This window comes from Nymphalis io, chromosome 21 (assembly GCF_905147045.1).
Source record: "Nymphalis io chromosome 21, ilAglIoxx1.1, whole genome shotgun sequence".
Classification (NCBI taxonomy): domain Eukaryota; kingdom Metazoa; phylum Arthropoda; class Insecta; order Lepidoptera; family Nymphalidae; genus Nymphalis; species Nymphalis io.
This window is the reverse complement of record NC_065908.1, coordinates 8,254,877-8,270,346: the sequence shown is the minus strand read 5'-3', so window position 1 is coordinate 8,270,346 and position 15,470 is coordinate 8,254,877. Positions and strand designations below refer to the sequence as shown.

Sequence of the window (15,470 nt, the reverse complement as noted above, 5' to 3'; positions counted from 1 at the left end):
AGCGATAATGAGAAATGTCGTGAGGCAACTTGCACGTGTCGAAAGGATTACTGACACATGAATATCCACAAAGTCGAAGTAGAGCAACGTCGCGTAATAACACACAGAGCAATATTATTAACACAAGAGACTTTCAGTGGGATCATTATTTCTGTTAAAACTTTTAATAAGCAAAGGTTGTTTCAAAGTCACGTTATATGAAAACGAGTTAGTTATTATTTAAAATAATGCAATTTAAACTGTTATACTATTTCTGCGTAACGAACCATATTTAAATCGATGGGCAAGTCAGTTTTTTTTAATGTATTCGCTCGCTTTATGTCTGACGGTCAATAGCAAAATAATTAAAAAAATAAACTATTAAATATTTTAATTCCTAAACTAGTGTTTAAAAGATGATGCCATAAAAATTATTGGATCAAATTGTTAAGGCTTCATCTGAATCTTTGTATTGTAGGTATATTTAAAAATATCTTCAAGGTAAATTGTATCCGTTCACTCGTGTTTAATGAAAGGAATTATTACTTCGTCATTTATTTCCAATTGACATCACTGACATTTTTATCTTTTTTTTTATTTAAATTTGCAAAAAATATACAAAGTTTCTTTAAGTTTTCTTCGGTTAAAACTAAATTGGTTAGAAGATACATGACACTAATTAGCTTATTAATATTTGAATTCTATTAATAAATTAAAGATCTCACAATACATATTATATCGTTAAGTTAAGATAAAGCCAGTAAACAATCTACTGCTGAGTTCTGAAGGTTATAAATATAGGTTAAAATAAAAAATAATAAAATATTATAACCAAAAAAGGTTATAAATATCTCTAAAACATAGTAGGCTTCAGCCTACACTAAACCTTGGAACTTATTCTACCACGTTGCTCCAATGCGGGTTGGTGAATACAGATGTCACCGAATTTTATCACGAACATGCCGGTTTTCACGGTGTTATCCACCAAAGCGCCTTAGGGTCCGTTCACACAGACCGGCTCGGAGAGGAGAGCAGATTTTTATCACGTTGGAAACAGTGTTTTGAGTGATTGTAGTAAAGTTTATTTTTGCATTTGCACCTTTTTTGTCATTAAAAATGCCTGAACGCGCTTCGTGTGAAGTAATAAAAGGAGCCGACCGGCTCCGCTTGCGTGCGCTTTCTCTTTCAGATCTCTTCCAGCCGGTCGATGTGAAATAGTTGGCGGCTCCGCTCCGGCCAATTCCAAGCGTATACGACCCGGTCTGTGTGAAAAGAAAAAAGCAGGCCGATGCTCTCCGAGCCGGTCTGTGTGAACGGACCCTTAAAAGTGTAAAGTGTTTTAAAAACAGTTCTCTTATATTTAATTTAGACTTGAGATTTTATTTTTGAATACAATATTTATTTTATTACCAGGTAAAGTCGCCTTTTTATTCTAGGCAGTAAGTTAAGTATATTTGTAGTCTTACAAACTAGTTGGTTTATTTCTGTATCAATTATTAATGTTGGAAAGCCAGGCTATGCATAGTAATGATGTTTGCGGGAAACTTGCCCGATTTGTTTTTACAGTACTAAATGAAAGTTAATGAAAGCTTATATTTAATAAGAAATTGATATTAAAATGCTAATAGTCGATACCGTTTTTACATTATGATATATGTATATTAATAGGTATATTATTTTTCAATCTACTTCGTTCTTTAAAGAACAGAAAGGCTTCGTAATGAATATATGTTAAAAAAAGAATAAATAAGAAGTATTATTCAACAAAAACATTAAAAAAACGTGAAGTTTTGGTTGATTTTCACACGTATTATATATTATTAAAATTAATTGTACATAACTGACTATGTATTTGAGAATTACAGTAACTATTTAGTTTCTCGTCCGTTCTCGGTATATTTAACATTCTGAATCGTAGCTCGTTTAACATTTAATTTAATGTTTGACAGAGGTTTGTGCAAATCTTGTCTAGGTAACTATTAAATGCATTTTCTACCGCAAACGATACTTAGTATTGTTGTGTTCCGGTTTGAAGGGCGAGTGAGCCAGTGTAAATACAGGTGCTTATAACAGCCAACTTAATTATACAATATTTTGATTTTGGTTTCACATACGCTGCAATGCTTCTTTAATTGCCGGTCATCAGTACCTAGATACATAGTAATAATAATAAATATTGACAATGCTTCGTTCAATGGTGTAGCTACGAAAATAAAGGCTCGAAGCAGCGGTGCGTTGACAAAAAACCGGACCCCGGCTCTCACTTTCCTCGTGGTTTACACTTGCAATGAACAGCCCTATATATAACTATAAAGTTACAATAGAAAAAAGTTTATTTAAGTTAAGGTTAAACAATACTGGAGTTACGAATAAAAAAATATTAGTCAAATTCACAATAACTTCCGCAAATCAGTTTTCACGAAATCGTCTATCCTTTGATGATTTGGATCTTAGCTTTTGGGCCCTGGTGGACTGCACCACCATGCCCTATAAAAGCTGTGACACTTGTTTTATTTCATTTTATATGATATGATTTTTTTGTTTTTCAAAGAATTTTATGAAAAGAGATCATAAAACAAAATTCGAACAATGTGTATTTATAAATTTCATAGTATGAAGGGCTGATATCATTGTCTATGACCAAAGCTATTGTCTATTCGTTCGTTTGATGTCGTAGAATTTAACAAATGCATTTAAAAAAATGTTAATGTTTTTGTACGAACTTCAAAGTATTATTTGCATGTTTTTTGTGTATGGTTTATATTTGTATGTTCAAATTAGAATAGAAATACACTTTCTTAATTACCAATTAGTAATAAACATCCATCCCTGCAATTGATTACCTAATTGTTATTTTTTTCTCAAAGCCTAATAATGAATGATGACATTTAACAATAACAAAATATTTTAAGACAAAGTTCTTTAATACTTCAAATAAAGGGATCATTGTGATATTATGTACTAGTTTCCGCTCGCGACTTCACCCGCGTGTGAGTAGGGCGGTTGCTATGTCCTTTTCTATACCGCTTACAACGTATGTTATGTGTCATGGGGATCTTATGAGTAGTTAAGACGTGAAAGCGTAACAAACACACAAACTCACTTTTGCATTTACAATATTAGTAAATCATCTGTTCTCGTTGCGTAATTCAAAGGTCGAGGTGTACGTAGAAAGGATTTTGTGAAATGTGAATTTATATTTGGGGGGCGTTGAACTACCTCAATCTTTTAACTTCATTCAAAGTTTCTATATATTTTAGCAAGACAAATAAATTTTGGCATTTTATACGTTATTGGGATAAAAAATTGTGTCGCGTAACGCGTTGCAAACGATCTAATATATTCTTATTTTAATTAATTCCTTGGATAGTCAAGTACGATAAGCTGTTGTTGTAATATTTTAACATAATATTATACTAATATATTGTCTAAAACATAGAAGCAATAGTAGCTATATCGTAAAACGTGACGTACTGTTTCCGCGACAGTAGTTCTCGTATTTATTTTGTGACGTAAAAGTTTAGAATGGTTTTGTCGTCTGGCACCGCTATTGTCTCCCAGACGTTTATTCCGCGAGATTAACATTTTTGATTTAACCCGATAAGCCTTCGCTCCGTGGGCTGAGTGAATGCAACTTGACGAACGCGACCGAAAGCACACGAGTCGTTTCCACGAAGGCTATCGCATTCTGAGCGAAAACAGCTTCAGTTTATTTCAGACAGCACACAACGAGGACGTGTTGCTCTTCTTTGTAAATTTGTTATGTGTATTATAAATTATAAACAGTGAAATGCCTACAGATATTATGTCAAGCTGTCGCACCGAGCACTTCGGACAAGGTTTCAGTAAGAAAACTTGCGATGCGGAAGTGAAATCGGGTTTTTTGGTGCTATTAGGACCCGACGGGATGAGACAAGACGTGCGCGTGGTCGTATACAGAACATCCCTGGAGCACTTTGCTGTTATATACCCGAGGAAACGTCTCTCAAAACCGATCGGGGTTGTTAACTTGAGAAACACAGCTGTCGAGAGAGTTGATACGAATTGTGGTTTTTTTGTCAGACAAAGAGGATATGATAACACAATATCTGCAAAGTTTCTGTGCTCGGAGCGGGATATTGAAGCCTGGCTGTCCGCTTTCTCGACGTCTTCTCAGACATGTCAGCATGCGACCAGTCTGCCTGTCCTAGTCGAGACTGAGGAGAGCTAAGCCATCGATCCGTTTCGGTTCCTGTGTTTTCCGTTCGTCCGATGTCTCGTGAGAAACGCCGAACGAGGTTATGTTTGTTTTGCAATCTGATGCGAAAGTGAAAGCAGTTTTTTACGAATGTACGAAAGTTAAGTATCCATCATTGCACCTACATGCCAGCCGGAGCTTGAAGTTCCGCGAATCTTAAACTTAATGAGAAAGTAAATGTTACCAGTTTTTTTTTTATAATTAGCTAACTGACATCAAATCAATTTCGTTTGAATTTCATTCTTTCGTTCGATATTTGAAAAGTGAATTGCATTACAGAATACCGTTATAAAATTATTTAAATATTTGAAATGTTCCTCTTTTAACAATAAGTATTTGTTTTATTTTATTATCAATAACTAATTTTGAAATGCCAATGTAATAAATAATAATGCCAATGTAATGCCAAGAGCTTGTATGAAGGTTAAATAAAAAAGAAAAAAATATAATAATATGAAAAACACGGCGGCGAGAGATGAGTTCGGTAAAACGTATTTTGTTCAATTATTAATAATTATAATACATAAGAAATATACCTTATGAATAGCTTGAGTTATCTATAGTGGGTACCGAGCATAATTTTGTGAGAGTAAAATTAAAATAAAGTTAATTAGAACATATGTTAATTATCGACGTGCAGAACATTTGTATGCTTTTTGTACCCCTTTATAAAAGATAATGACTATCGACTATCGATGTTTCCGTTAGAATATCGATAGTTTCAAAAGACATTTTGATAAAAAGTTTTGTTATATACTTATGTATTATAATTTTTTAATCTATGTATTAAAATTTGTATTCTTAATGCCAAAGAGTTCAAAAATCTCACTATACATTGAGCTCTTTTTATTATTATTTTTTAGTACAACCTTACTTAGGTATACCTATGTTTAATTTTGAAAACGATATTTTGATGTTAAAAAAAGATATCTCAGACAAAAAAGCGGTCATTATATAAATTCCTTTATATAAAAAAAAAAATTCATAATTTTACTTTTCATATTGGTCAGCCTTGTACTTTATTGTGAAATCATACATTTTTCGAAGGCTAAGTGCCTTTTTGACTAAGATAATAGTTAAATACGAAAATAGATATAATATATTGATTCGACATTGATATGAAAATGATAGCTAAAATTATAAATAACATGTATTAAAAACCATTAACGATATATCTTATAAATGTTATTTAGCGAGTTTAGTAAACACTGATTTGTCTCTTTCTGTCATAATTGATTTTATATTTGAAAGAAGAAGATAGCATTGCTTAACTAATATAAAATGACCTAAACGACATGTATAAGTAAAGTGTTCACATTAATTTAATTAAAATGACAATTTTAAAATATGCTTAATGTAACGAGGAAGGGTAGTCGAGGTGACAATTTTATGTTACACCTCTAGCCTTTGTTCTAGTAGAACTTATATGAGCTTATACTTAAAATGTAGATGAATAATTAAGAAATTGTAATCATTTAAAGACAAAATATTGATCGATGAACGAATAAATGGGAAGCCATTGACTGAATTCTGTCATTCATTTAAATTCAAAGTCAAAATATTCACTAAGCTAATTATACATTTCCGTATTAAATAACAAAAATCAGCTGAAACGAAACGAAATAGACCTGAGACGAAACAAACTTACCGGGTTAATTTTTTTTATTAGAAACAATATGGCGGCGATTTTTGTTGTATAAAATTTCGCTAGTTTTTATTTTTAAATATAACATCGTCTAGAATACTGTTCTAAGCAGACGGATGCATTATAAAGTTTATTATTGTAATACTATTTATGTAGAAAATTCTTCTTGCCCACCAATTATTTAGGTATGTACTAAATTTTTGAATTTTACAAAATCATGTTTACCGATTATTAAAATGTCAACTGTATATATTAACTGTATAAGTAACTGATCGCGGTTAAAAACGAACTCACGCTTATCTAAATTAAATTAAGTCTGTTGTGGCTTTTAAAAATTAAATATTATGCAAGATGGCTTCTAAAGGAATACTTAATATATTTTATAACTTAATTCATGGTGATCAGCCGAACGGCTAAAGTCTTAGATCAATACTCACACAGATATACTCACATCAACATAAATTTATATACCTATATATATATATATATATATATATATATATATATATATATATATATATATATATATATATATATAGATTAATACTTTTCGTCTGCGTGTAATGAGCGTCTGGTGATAGGTAAATTAAATAATTTAAAAAAAGATATTCTATTGTTCACTGATATGAATTTGCAAATCGTAAAATTAACAGAAAAAAGTTATGATATTGTAAACAATGCATTATCATTTGTATACACCTTTTTTGACACTTGGCTTTCAATGTCAAGAGAACAGACTGACATTTTCGTTTGCATAATTAAAAAAAAAATGAAAATAAAAACTTTAGACTTTTATTGATTGACATTACATTCAATTTAACTATAATATAAGCTATTATTGTCACTATATGTCTTTTGTCTTGTTTATTTAACTATCCGCTATTTATTTGTGGATTATTACAGAGTTATCTGGCCCTACTCACACGTAGCCTTGTGGCGTTCTGTCAATACTAATCAAAAAGATATTTAGATGAAACCATAGACTATTACACATACTTTTAATGATTTGACATATTCCTAACATAAGCACGATTAGGGTCGTTTCAATATATAAACTATAAATATTTCAATAGAAACGTTGACAATCATTTTATAAATATGATTAACAAATATTATACAGCTTCAATGTCGCAATGAGTATTAACATCGACAAAGTGAATGTGTTTTTTTTGTACAAGGTATTCGCTATAACAAAATGTTAATAGGTACAATTGTCAATATTAAATACATATATATATACATATAACATTCAAAAATACGTGTACTCTTCTCTTTAATGCGTAGACTAACATAACTTACGCCACAAAATTCAGGCTATAAAAAAAATAAACGCTCTCGTAAACTAAGAAAGAATTGTTTTGGCAGAGCTCCCTAATGCGTTTCATGGTTTAGGTCATTCCACCCACAGGACGATGTTTTGACTTGGATTACGCAATTTGTTCACTCACAAGTTACAAAGTTAAATAATACTGGGCCTACGATTAAATATATTTAATTATATATTCTTGATATTAGATGCAAGGCCATTGTATAATATAATTCAAAATATTATGTATAATTTATAAGGTTGTTGTATAAATTGATTATAATATATATACCGTATATACATTTTTGTTACGATTCATGCCTGTGATTTAGTTCGGTAACATTGTGTAGTTCTAATAGGTGTGTTTAGTTTGTTAACTGCCTCGTTGGTCTAGTGGCTTGATGTAAGGCCGCAGACCCGGAGGTCCTGGGTTCAATTCCCAGGTTGGGCCTAAAAAGTTATTGGGTTGCCTCGAGAATAAAAAGTTATTGGGTTTTTCCGTCAGAAAATTCTCAGTAGCAGCCCGGAGTCTGGAAGATGGAAGTGTGTACACTCCCGTGCCTCGGAAAGCACGTAAAGCCGTTGGTCCTGCGTTTGAACTCTTTCCGGTCGTGTCGGAGTGCCGTCCCAACGGATTATGAGAGTTAGGGAATAGAGAGTGCACCTGTGTTTGCGCACACACTTGTGCACTATAATATCTCCTGTGTAGTTGGCTAATCTCTCTTGAGATTGGCCGCCGTGGCCGAAATCGGTCTGGAGGACATTATTATTATTAGTTTGTTAGGCTGAATGAGAGATAATATTGTATGTAAGTTTATTTAAAAGTTTTGTTATGGTACCGTTGTATAAAAGTCAGTGTCACACTCTTGTGTCGTGAGGTTGCGCATTATCTTATACAGTTACGCATACATATGCATAATACTTAAAACAACAGCTAACTATATACACATTCAGTGACTAAGCTCTTTTCTTTCAGAATAAAGTATTCAAAATTTCAGTTCAATCAATTTCATTTTAACACATATTTAAATAAATACTTGTAACAAATCTTTATCGAACAATGTTTTGTCAAAAGTAAATAGAATGTGCCTAAAAAATAAATAGAACGATACTTCTCTGGAACGTTCTAGAATTTACAACAAAAAAATAATAAACGTCTTATTTGAACGATTAATGTACCTTCTTTCTAGAATCGTTCCCCTTTACAGGTTTACGAAACTAGAAGCGTGCTGTTTATATTTTTGGATACATTCTATATGAATTAGAAATGTATTATTTGTATTTACATGTATTAATATAATAATAATACACTAGTCTACTTATTGTAATAGTTCTTGTAATCAGAATAAAATGTTAATATGTTCTGAAAACATATATTTTTAAAGGAAATCGTTTTGGCTAAGATATGGCCAACTGTACTAAACCTTGTAAACTGATTAAAATTAGCTATAATTATGTTGGACACAGTTAAAGAAAAGGTTTTGATTTCAGTTTTTTTTTTTGAAAAAAAATTAAAGTATAAATTCATTAATAACCTATTTTATGCTAATCGAAGACGAGAAATGACTCTTTTTGACATGCCTTAACAGACTGTTAGAATCTGGAGAACACTTCTGAATGAGTACATCACTTGATTTAAATTAAAAGTACAATTCACGTTTTAAAGCAAATGATCGTAAAATTATACATATTTGAAAACGAGCCACTCAATATTGGTTTTGAAAAGTTACCTTATTTTTCAAAATGGAGGTGAATTTAAGAATAAACGTATGTTTAATATTTGTGTATGTGCATATATAATATATATAATATACTTACGTCAAGTAATAATCTCATTTTATCGAGTTATATATATTATATATTTATATCATATACGAGATATTATAAATCAAATAAAATATACATTTTATTTAGGTATAACATTAAAATTTTATCGATTTGTTTATTGATTACGCGTAAATTAATCGATAATATCGACGGGTAATTCGATCATGCTACAAAAATATTGTATTTTATGTGAATATTAGCAACTTATTCCCCGAGTCATTCAATATTGCAAAACTCCTCGAGATAGAAATTTTCATTTCCCAAGTAAAGAAAGTCAAGGATTTTGGTCTTCGTTTTGAAATAATATGAAACTGTTATTATTATTTTAAGCTCTATTGCCTAGATCTAAAGTCTATTTTCAAATAAATTTCTATGAAAATACAAAATGTAATATATTTCTTATTTGTGCCAACAAGTTAGAACTTATGAATTTCTCGTGTAATATTCAAAACGAATATATATAAATTGATTCCATATTTAATCATAGTATTAATAACTATAGTAAAACTTCTTATGATATAGCTTTCAAAATTTTGACCACGTAATTTAATATTAGTCTTATCTATCTTTACAAAAACAATTTTTTTCTAAACATATTATAAAGATTTCTTTAATCTTATAATATTTACGACTTGTCATTGTTTTTTTTTAATTACTTAATTTATTCTTGAATGGCATTATTCAGCCAGACGAGTTTAAATAATTTTGATGTTCCTTTCGCAAATAATACATTCCAAATTGAATTGTCAAGTCAGTTATGTTTTTAATCATTTATTGTTATTATGTACATATTTAAACCTGTCTTTGGACAGCCATTTGTTTTTCTATTTATAACAGATAGAGAACATTAATGTGATATTATGATGGTGTGATTTTTTGTGTTATTGTCTAATAATTAAAAACGTACATTTTAGAATTTATTAAATAAAATTAATTATTGTAATTTTTGTAGTTTTTCTGTACCTATGATACTAATTTTAATAAGAAGTATGGTTTATTGTTTTTTTCCCAATTCAAGTATTGAATATAACTCTAAATAATAGTAATTTCTCACTATGATTTCTAATGTTAATAATTTCTGTATAGTATTTATATGTAAGAACAGTTATTAAATTACATTACAAAACAGTAACTCGTTGATTTGCGAATTGCAAATATCGAATGCGGAGTGTGGCAGTAAGTAGGTACTTACTCTAATATCGTCAAAAAAAAACGTCGCTACTCACTCAGTTTCAATCTTTATAAAAAACTATATAAATTAGTCAAGATTTTTTTTAATTGACTTAGCTACTTATTTGGCAATTAACGTATTAACTCTTACATATATTTAAAAATACAGGTTAATATAATAGGTAAATAAATTGATACATATAACAATTTTCTTTCTATAACTTTGGCAAATATAAGAACGTCATTTTTTTAAATATAAAGTTTATTAATTACTAACATTTAAAAATAAATGCATACAAATCGAAATAGTGTTGACCGGCTTCGAGAATACACTTTATAATATAGCACCTACTATTTGTTTAGTTTGTCGGACTGCTTATGTTATAAAGCCCGGGTTTGAAGGGTAAGTGACCCAGTGTTATTACAGGCACAGAGGACATAACATCTTAAATCCCAAGGTTGATGACGCGTTGGCGATGTAAGCGATGATTGACATTTCTTACAATGCCAATGTCTATGGGCGTTGGAGACCGCTTACCATCAGGTCCATATGCTCGTCCACCTATCTATATTATATAAAAAAACCTTCCTGACTTGTTCTTAATCGGATATATATTATCATATTATGTTTTCATCCTTATATTGCACGTTGAGAAGCCATGTCGAGACACAATTCTGCGACTGCTATAAAAAGTTTACATAAATAATTGGAAACAGCTACAAATGAGAAGAATAAACCAGTAAACCATGAATATTCAGTAAGCACAAACTAAAAACTCACCGCAGAACACGATCGCGTAATTTCAGAAAGTTATAAGCGACAGTGGGACTCGATATAAAAATCTTATAACATTAAATGAGCAATTAATTTAATATATAAATAATTTATATGTTGGTATATAACATTCAAAAACTTGTTTTGATCAAGTTCTACAAACTAGAATAGATAATTTGCAATCGATTAATTTAATGACAGCCTGTAATTGTTTTATGCAATGTTTGCCGTTGTCTTGTTTGAATATAAATATATAAGACATTTTTTTTTTAAAAGTTAACCCACAAGACTACGACTCAAATGTATCAATTAATTAATTTATGTTTTTAATGGGAAACATACATGCATATAAACATATATATACATATATTAAAACATTTGACAACAAAGTAAGTTTTACACAAAAAGATAGATTGACTTAGTAACCAGTAATTTAAAAGAAAAATATATATATTAATGTAAAATAAAGTTTTATCGGGTTTACTAAAAATGGATTTATTTCAGTTGATTTGTAAAAGGGAAATTAAGTAACATTTTAGTCGATAATGTTGTAAGTGAATAATGATTTAAGTGGCGTGCTATTTTTTATCATATTATACGTATGTATAAGCCGAGATGGCCAAGTGGTAAGAATGCTTGACGGTGTAGGAAAACATCGTGAGGAAACCTACATCTGTCTAATTTCATTGAAATTCTGCCACATGTGTATTCTACCAACCCGAATTGGAGCAGCGTGGTGGAATAAACTCCAAACCTTCTCCTCAAAAGGGAGAGGAGGCCTTAGCCCAGCAGTGGGATATTAACAGTTTGTTATTCCGTATGTTTATGACTATATTTCAGCACGCGTTGTCTACAGCCTTAAAACAGCCTTAACAAGCTTATATAAGTTATATATATGTATTATGATTATATTAGAACGCGAGAGCAACGACCAGATTAAAAAAAATACTTTGTAGGAAATTTATGACCACATATTAAAATCTCTTTTTTTTTAAAATGTAGATGCAAACATCGTTTGCGGGTTGATAAATGGATTTTATTTTATTTTACACCTGTAGCTCGTGATGATGATGTTTCGTTTATTTTCGGCATGCCGAATTATTAAAAATAAAAAACAAAGAGAAATTATTTTTTAAGTTGTTACTGCTCAAATCTACATATTCTACCCACTGACTCATCTCGGCTCTAAAAGTTAATACGTTTATAGAAAAAAGTTTTTAATCTCTGTACTAAAACAAAAAAATGTTAGTATACTATAGTACCTATGTAGTGTCATGCAGGTAACCAAACGACCAAACTCTTTGAAATAATACAAAGATACAGCAAAAGCAAGGACAACACGTCTGCGGAGATTAAAAAACAAAAAAGTATGTAAGTATATGTCATTAGCAACATAAATGTGTGTGAAACAACACAATCGCTTGAATGAGTTAAAAATTCAGTTTTTAAATTTGATTTGGATTTTATGTTCCAATAAACCTTCACACATACTAACATTTATTTACAATTTATATTTCGTTACAGCTGGGTAAATATTATATAGGTGAAGTCATACAATCAGATTTAAAAAGATTAGTAATGTTGACGAGGAACTCCCAATAACGCAACAATACTATTTTGTGGTAAAACACACGTTGATGACGCTTTTTATTGTTAGGTAATTATAATATAACAAGCACCAGTAATTTACCTTTTTTTTTTTTATAGAATAGGAAGGCGGACGAGCATATGGGCCACCTGATGGTAAGTGGTCACCAACGCTCTTAGACATTGGCATTGTAAGAAATGTCAACCATCGCTTACATATCCAATGCGCCACCAACCTTGGGAACTAAGATTTTATGTCCCTTGTGCCTGTAATTACACTGGCTCACTCACCCTTCAAACCGGAACACAACAATATCAAGTATTGCTGTTTTGCGGTAGAATATCTGATGAGTGGGTGGTACCTACCCAGACGAGCTTGCACAAAGCCCTACCACCAGTAAAACCTAAGTTCTAGGTTTCTTGATTGCAACCATTAAATTGTAGGTGAACAAAATAAGTCATTAAAACGATATTTTATACTTAGTTAACGAACAACCAATTATTTTTTTTAACTGCGAAAACATCAAATTACAACGAATCATAAAACAAAACGGCACTACAAATAAAACAAAATGCCTCCGAAATTAACTGCATTTGCAAAAATCATTATATTCTTAATAATATTTTCGATTATATTTCTCGTTCAATCATTCAAACCATTAACAAAAGAGGAGCAAATTAACAAATTCAATAAGATGAACGAAGAAGTTGAACCTTTCAGAAAAAATTTAACAGAATGCGCCCATCAGGTCAAAGCATCAACGGTTGACGTCGATAACTTCTTGAAAAGAATACCACAATCAACAATGCCAGGTAAATGCTTCGTCGCGTGTATTTTAAAACGCAACTCCATAATAAAGAACAATAAAATCGTACAAGAAAATCTTTTGGAAGCAAATAAAGCCGTTTATGGAGAAGACAGTGAAGTAATGTCGAGGCTTAAAACAGCTACTGTGGAATGTAATCGTGTAATTGAAGGTATTTTTGAAATTTGTGAATATGCTTCGGTATTTAACGATTGTATGCATATGAAAATGGAGCATATCCTTGATAAAGTTACGATGGAGCGACGGATGGAGGCGTTAGGACAAATGACGTCAGATCCAGATATTTGGACAGACGAAGAAGATGAAATGCTGAAATTGGTTAGGGATGAACTTTGATTTAGCTTCTGTTATAGATAAATTTGAAAAAAATGTGTTCATCAGTTTGTTTTTTTTAAATAAATAATTAAGTTTAATGTTATTAAAGCAATTAGTTGAAATAAATTATTTCGATTTTTATTAATATTGATAGTAATAGAAAGTTTGAACATTATATTAATTTTCTACTTTAAATATTTAATAAGAGATGATAAAGAACAAGACAAAAATGTTTCCGTACAAGTTCTTAGTCCTATATTCAAAATTAAAGTTCGTAATTAAAAATATTATTTATTCATTTACCTACACTATAGCATGTTTAATGCGATACTAAATAATAATTAACAGAGTGCAATGCTGAACTCACGCAAACACGTAGACATAAAAAAAGACAATGTTTTTGTTGAAATAATATATTTAAACAATCGATTATTAAGTTTTGAAACAAAATAATTATTATGTTCTAGAATTAAGTAATAATAGATACTACTTAGTTCACTTGCTCATAAGGTTAAATTCAATGCTATTTTTTTTTTATATAAAAAAAAAACTATTTGTACACGCTATCTATTAGGATTTAAAATACTACAAAATAAGTAATTGAATACATAAAAGTGTGACGTATGTTAAACTAGATGGCGTTGATGACTAATTAAAGGAATAGCGAATTTAGAATTACATTCATCACAAATCTCTTTAATTTAAATATTTTTTAGTATAGTCAGTTTCAGAGCATTATTTATAACTTTAGTATTACGGTTATTTTAGGTAAATAATAATATTTTTATAGTGATTAAGTGAGTTATGTACTCTGTGCGACTGTGTCTACTCTGTGGTTATAGTACACTCTATAATCTATTAAGCTATTTGCCGTGTTTGTGTTGTCCTTGTTCGAATCGAATCCGAATTCATAAATATCTTAACTTTTAGGTAAAATAAGGCTGTTGAATATGTTTTGTGGATTTGTGCTTTCAGGTGCATAAAATAAAAATGTAATCAAGGATTCTTAAGCAACAGGTATCATTTTATTGAATGTTACTTGAGATGTAAGTGTAGTAGTAGTACGTTTCTTTACTTTAAGTTAAACTGTTGAATACTCATCTCAATCACTTTAATATGTTTGAAGGTCAATACAAAATCGTGTCGTTAAAGTATAATTTATAAATTTTTTAGTATTTATGTTAAGAAAGTAGTATAAGTAGGGTGAAATTTCAATAAAACTTATGGCCCTCCTGGCTTGTTTAATTAAGTTGTTTTGGCATTAATACTATAGCTGCAGTCTCGTCACGGTAGGTTCTTCTAATTATATCTTTTTAATTTTATCATCAAATAGTAAGCACTGATGTTTATTGCTAGCAATTCTCTTGCTAAGTGTGCCAGTGAATTTACAAACACAAAGATTACCAATATATATTGCAATTATGGTTTATTGTACATTGATAATACAAATAAATGACTATGATCTTAAATAATCATTATAAAACTCAAAATTATTTTGTTTAGCAGTGACAATATGTAGAATAATAGTATATTATATGTAATAAACAAATTTATGTTTAATTGGATTTGGTGAATTTACTACCCAATGATTTTTTTTGCCAGTTATTATCAGTAATAACTACATTTGAACTGCTGAACTTGATTAAATATTTAGATGACTTGTAAGACAGTAATTTTTAACACCGCTGAACAAATGTGGGGCTTAGGAGTCTACTCTGATGTATTCAGCTTATTCCATCACAGGTAGCTCAGTCAGTTTATACATTTTTTAAGTCAATCATCAGTTTAATCAAGATTAATCC

At 30.2% G+C, this 15,470-nt stretch overlaps 2 protein-coding genes across 2 annotated transcripts; both read left to right on the top strand.

Moving 5' to 3' along the window:
- Window positions 1-3,540: 3,540 nt before the first annotated feature.
- LOC126776929 (uncharacterized) lies at window positions 3,541-5,010 on the top strand. Its single transcript, XM_050499797.1, has one exon. It carries the CDS (start codon window positions 3,770-3,772, stop codon window positions 4,187-4,189), a length of 420 nt encoding a protein of 139 aa, XP_050355754.1. The 5' UTR covers window positions 3,541-3,769; the 3' UTR covers window positions 4,190-5,010.
- An 8,056-nt stretch (window positions 5,011-13,066) lies between these two features.
- LOC126776905 (uncharacterized) lies at window positions 13,067-13,788 on the top strand. The gene has a single exon (XM_050499766.1). It carries the CDS (start codon window positions 13,099-13,101, stop codon window positions 13,687-13,689), a length of 591 nt encoding a protein of 196 aa, XP_050355723.1. The 5' UTR covers window positions 13,067-13,098; the 3' UTR covers window positions 13,690-13,788.
- The last annotated feature ends 1,682 nt before the right edge of the window (window positions 13,789-15,470 follow it).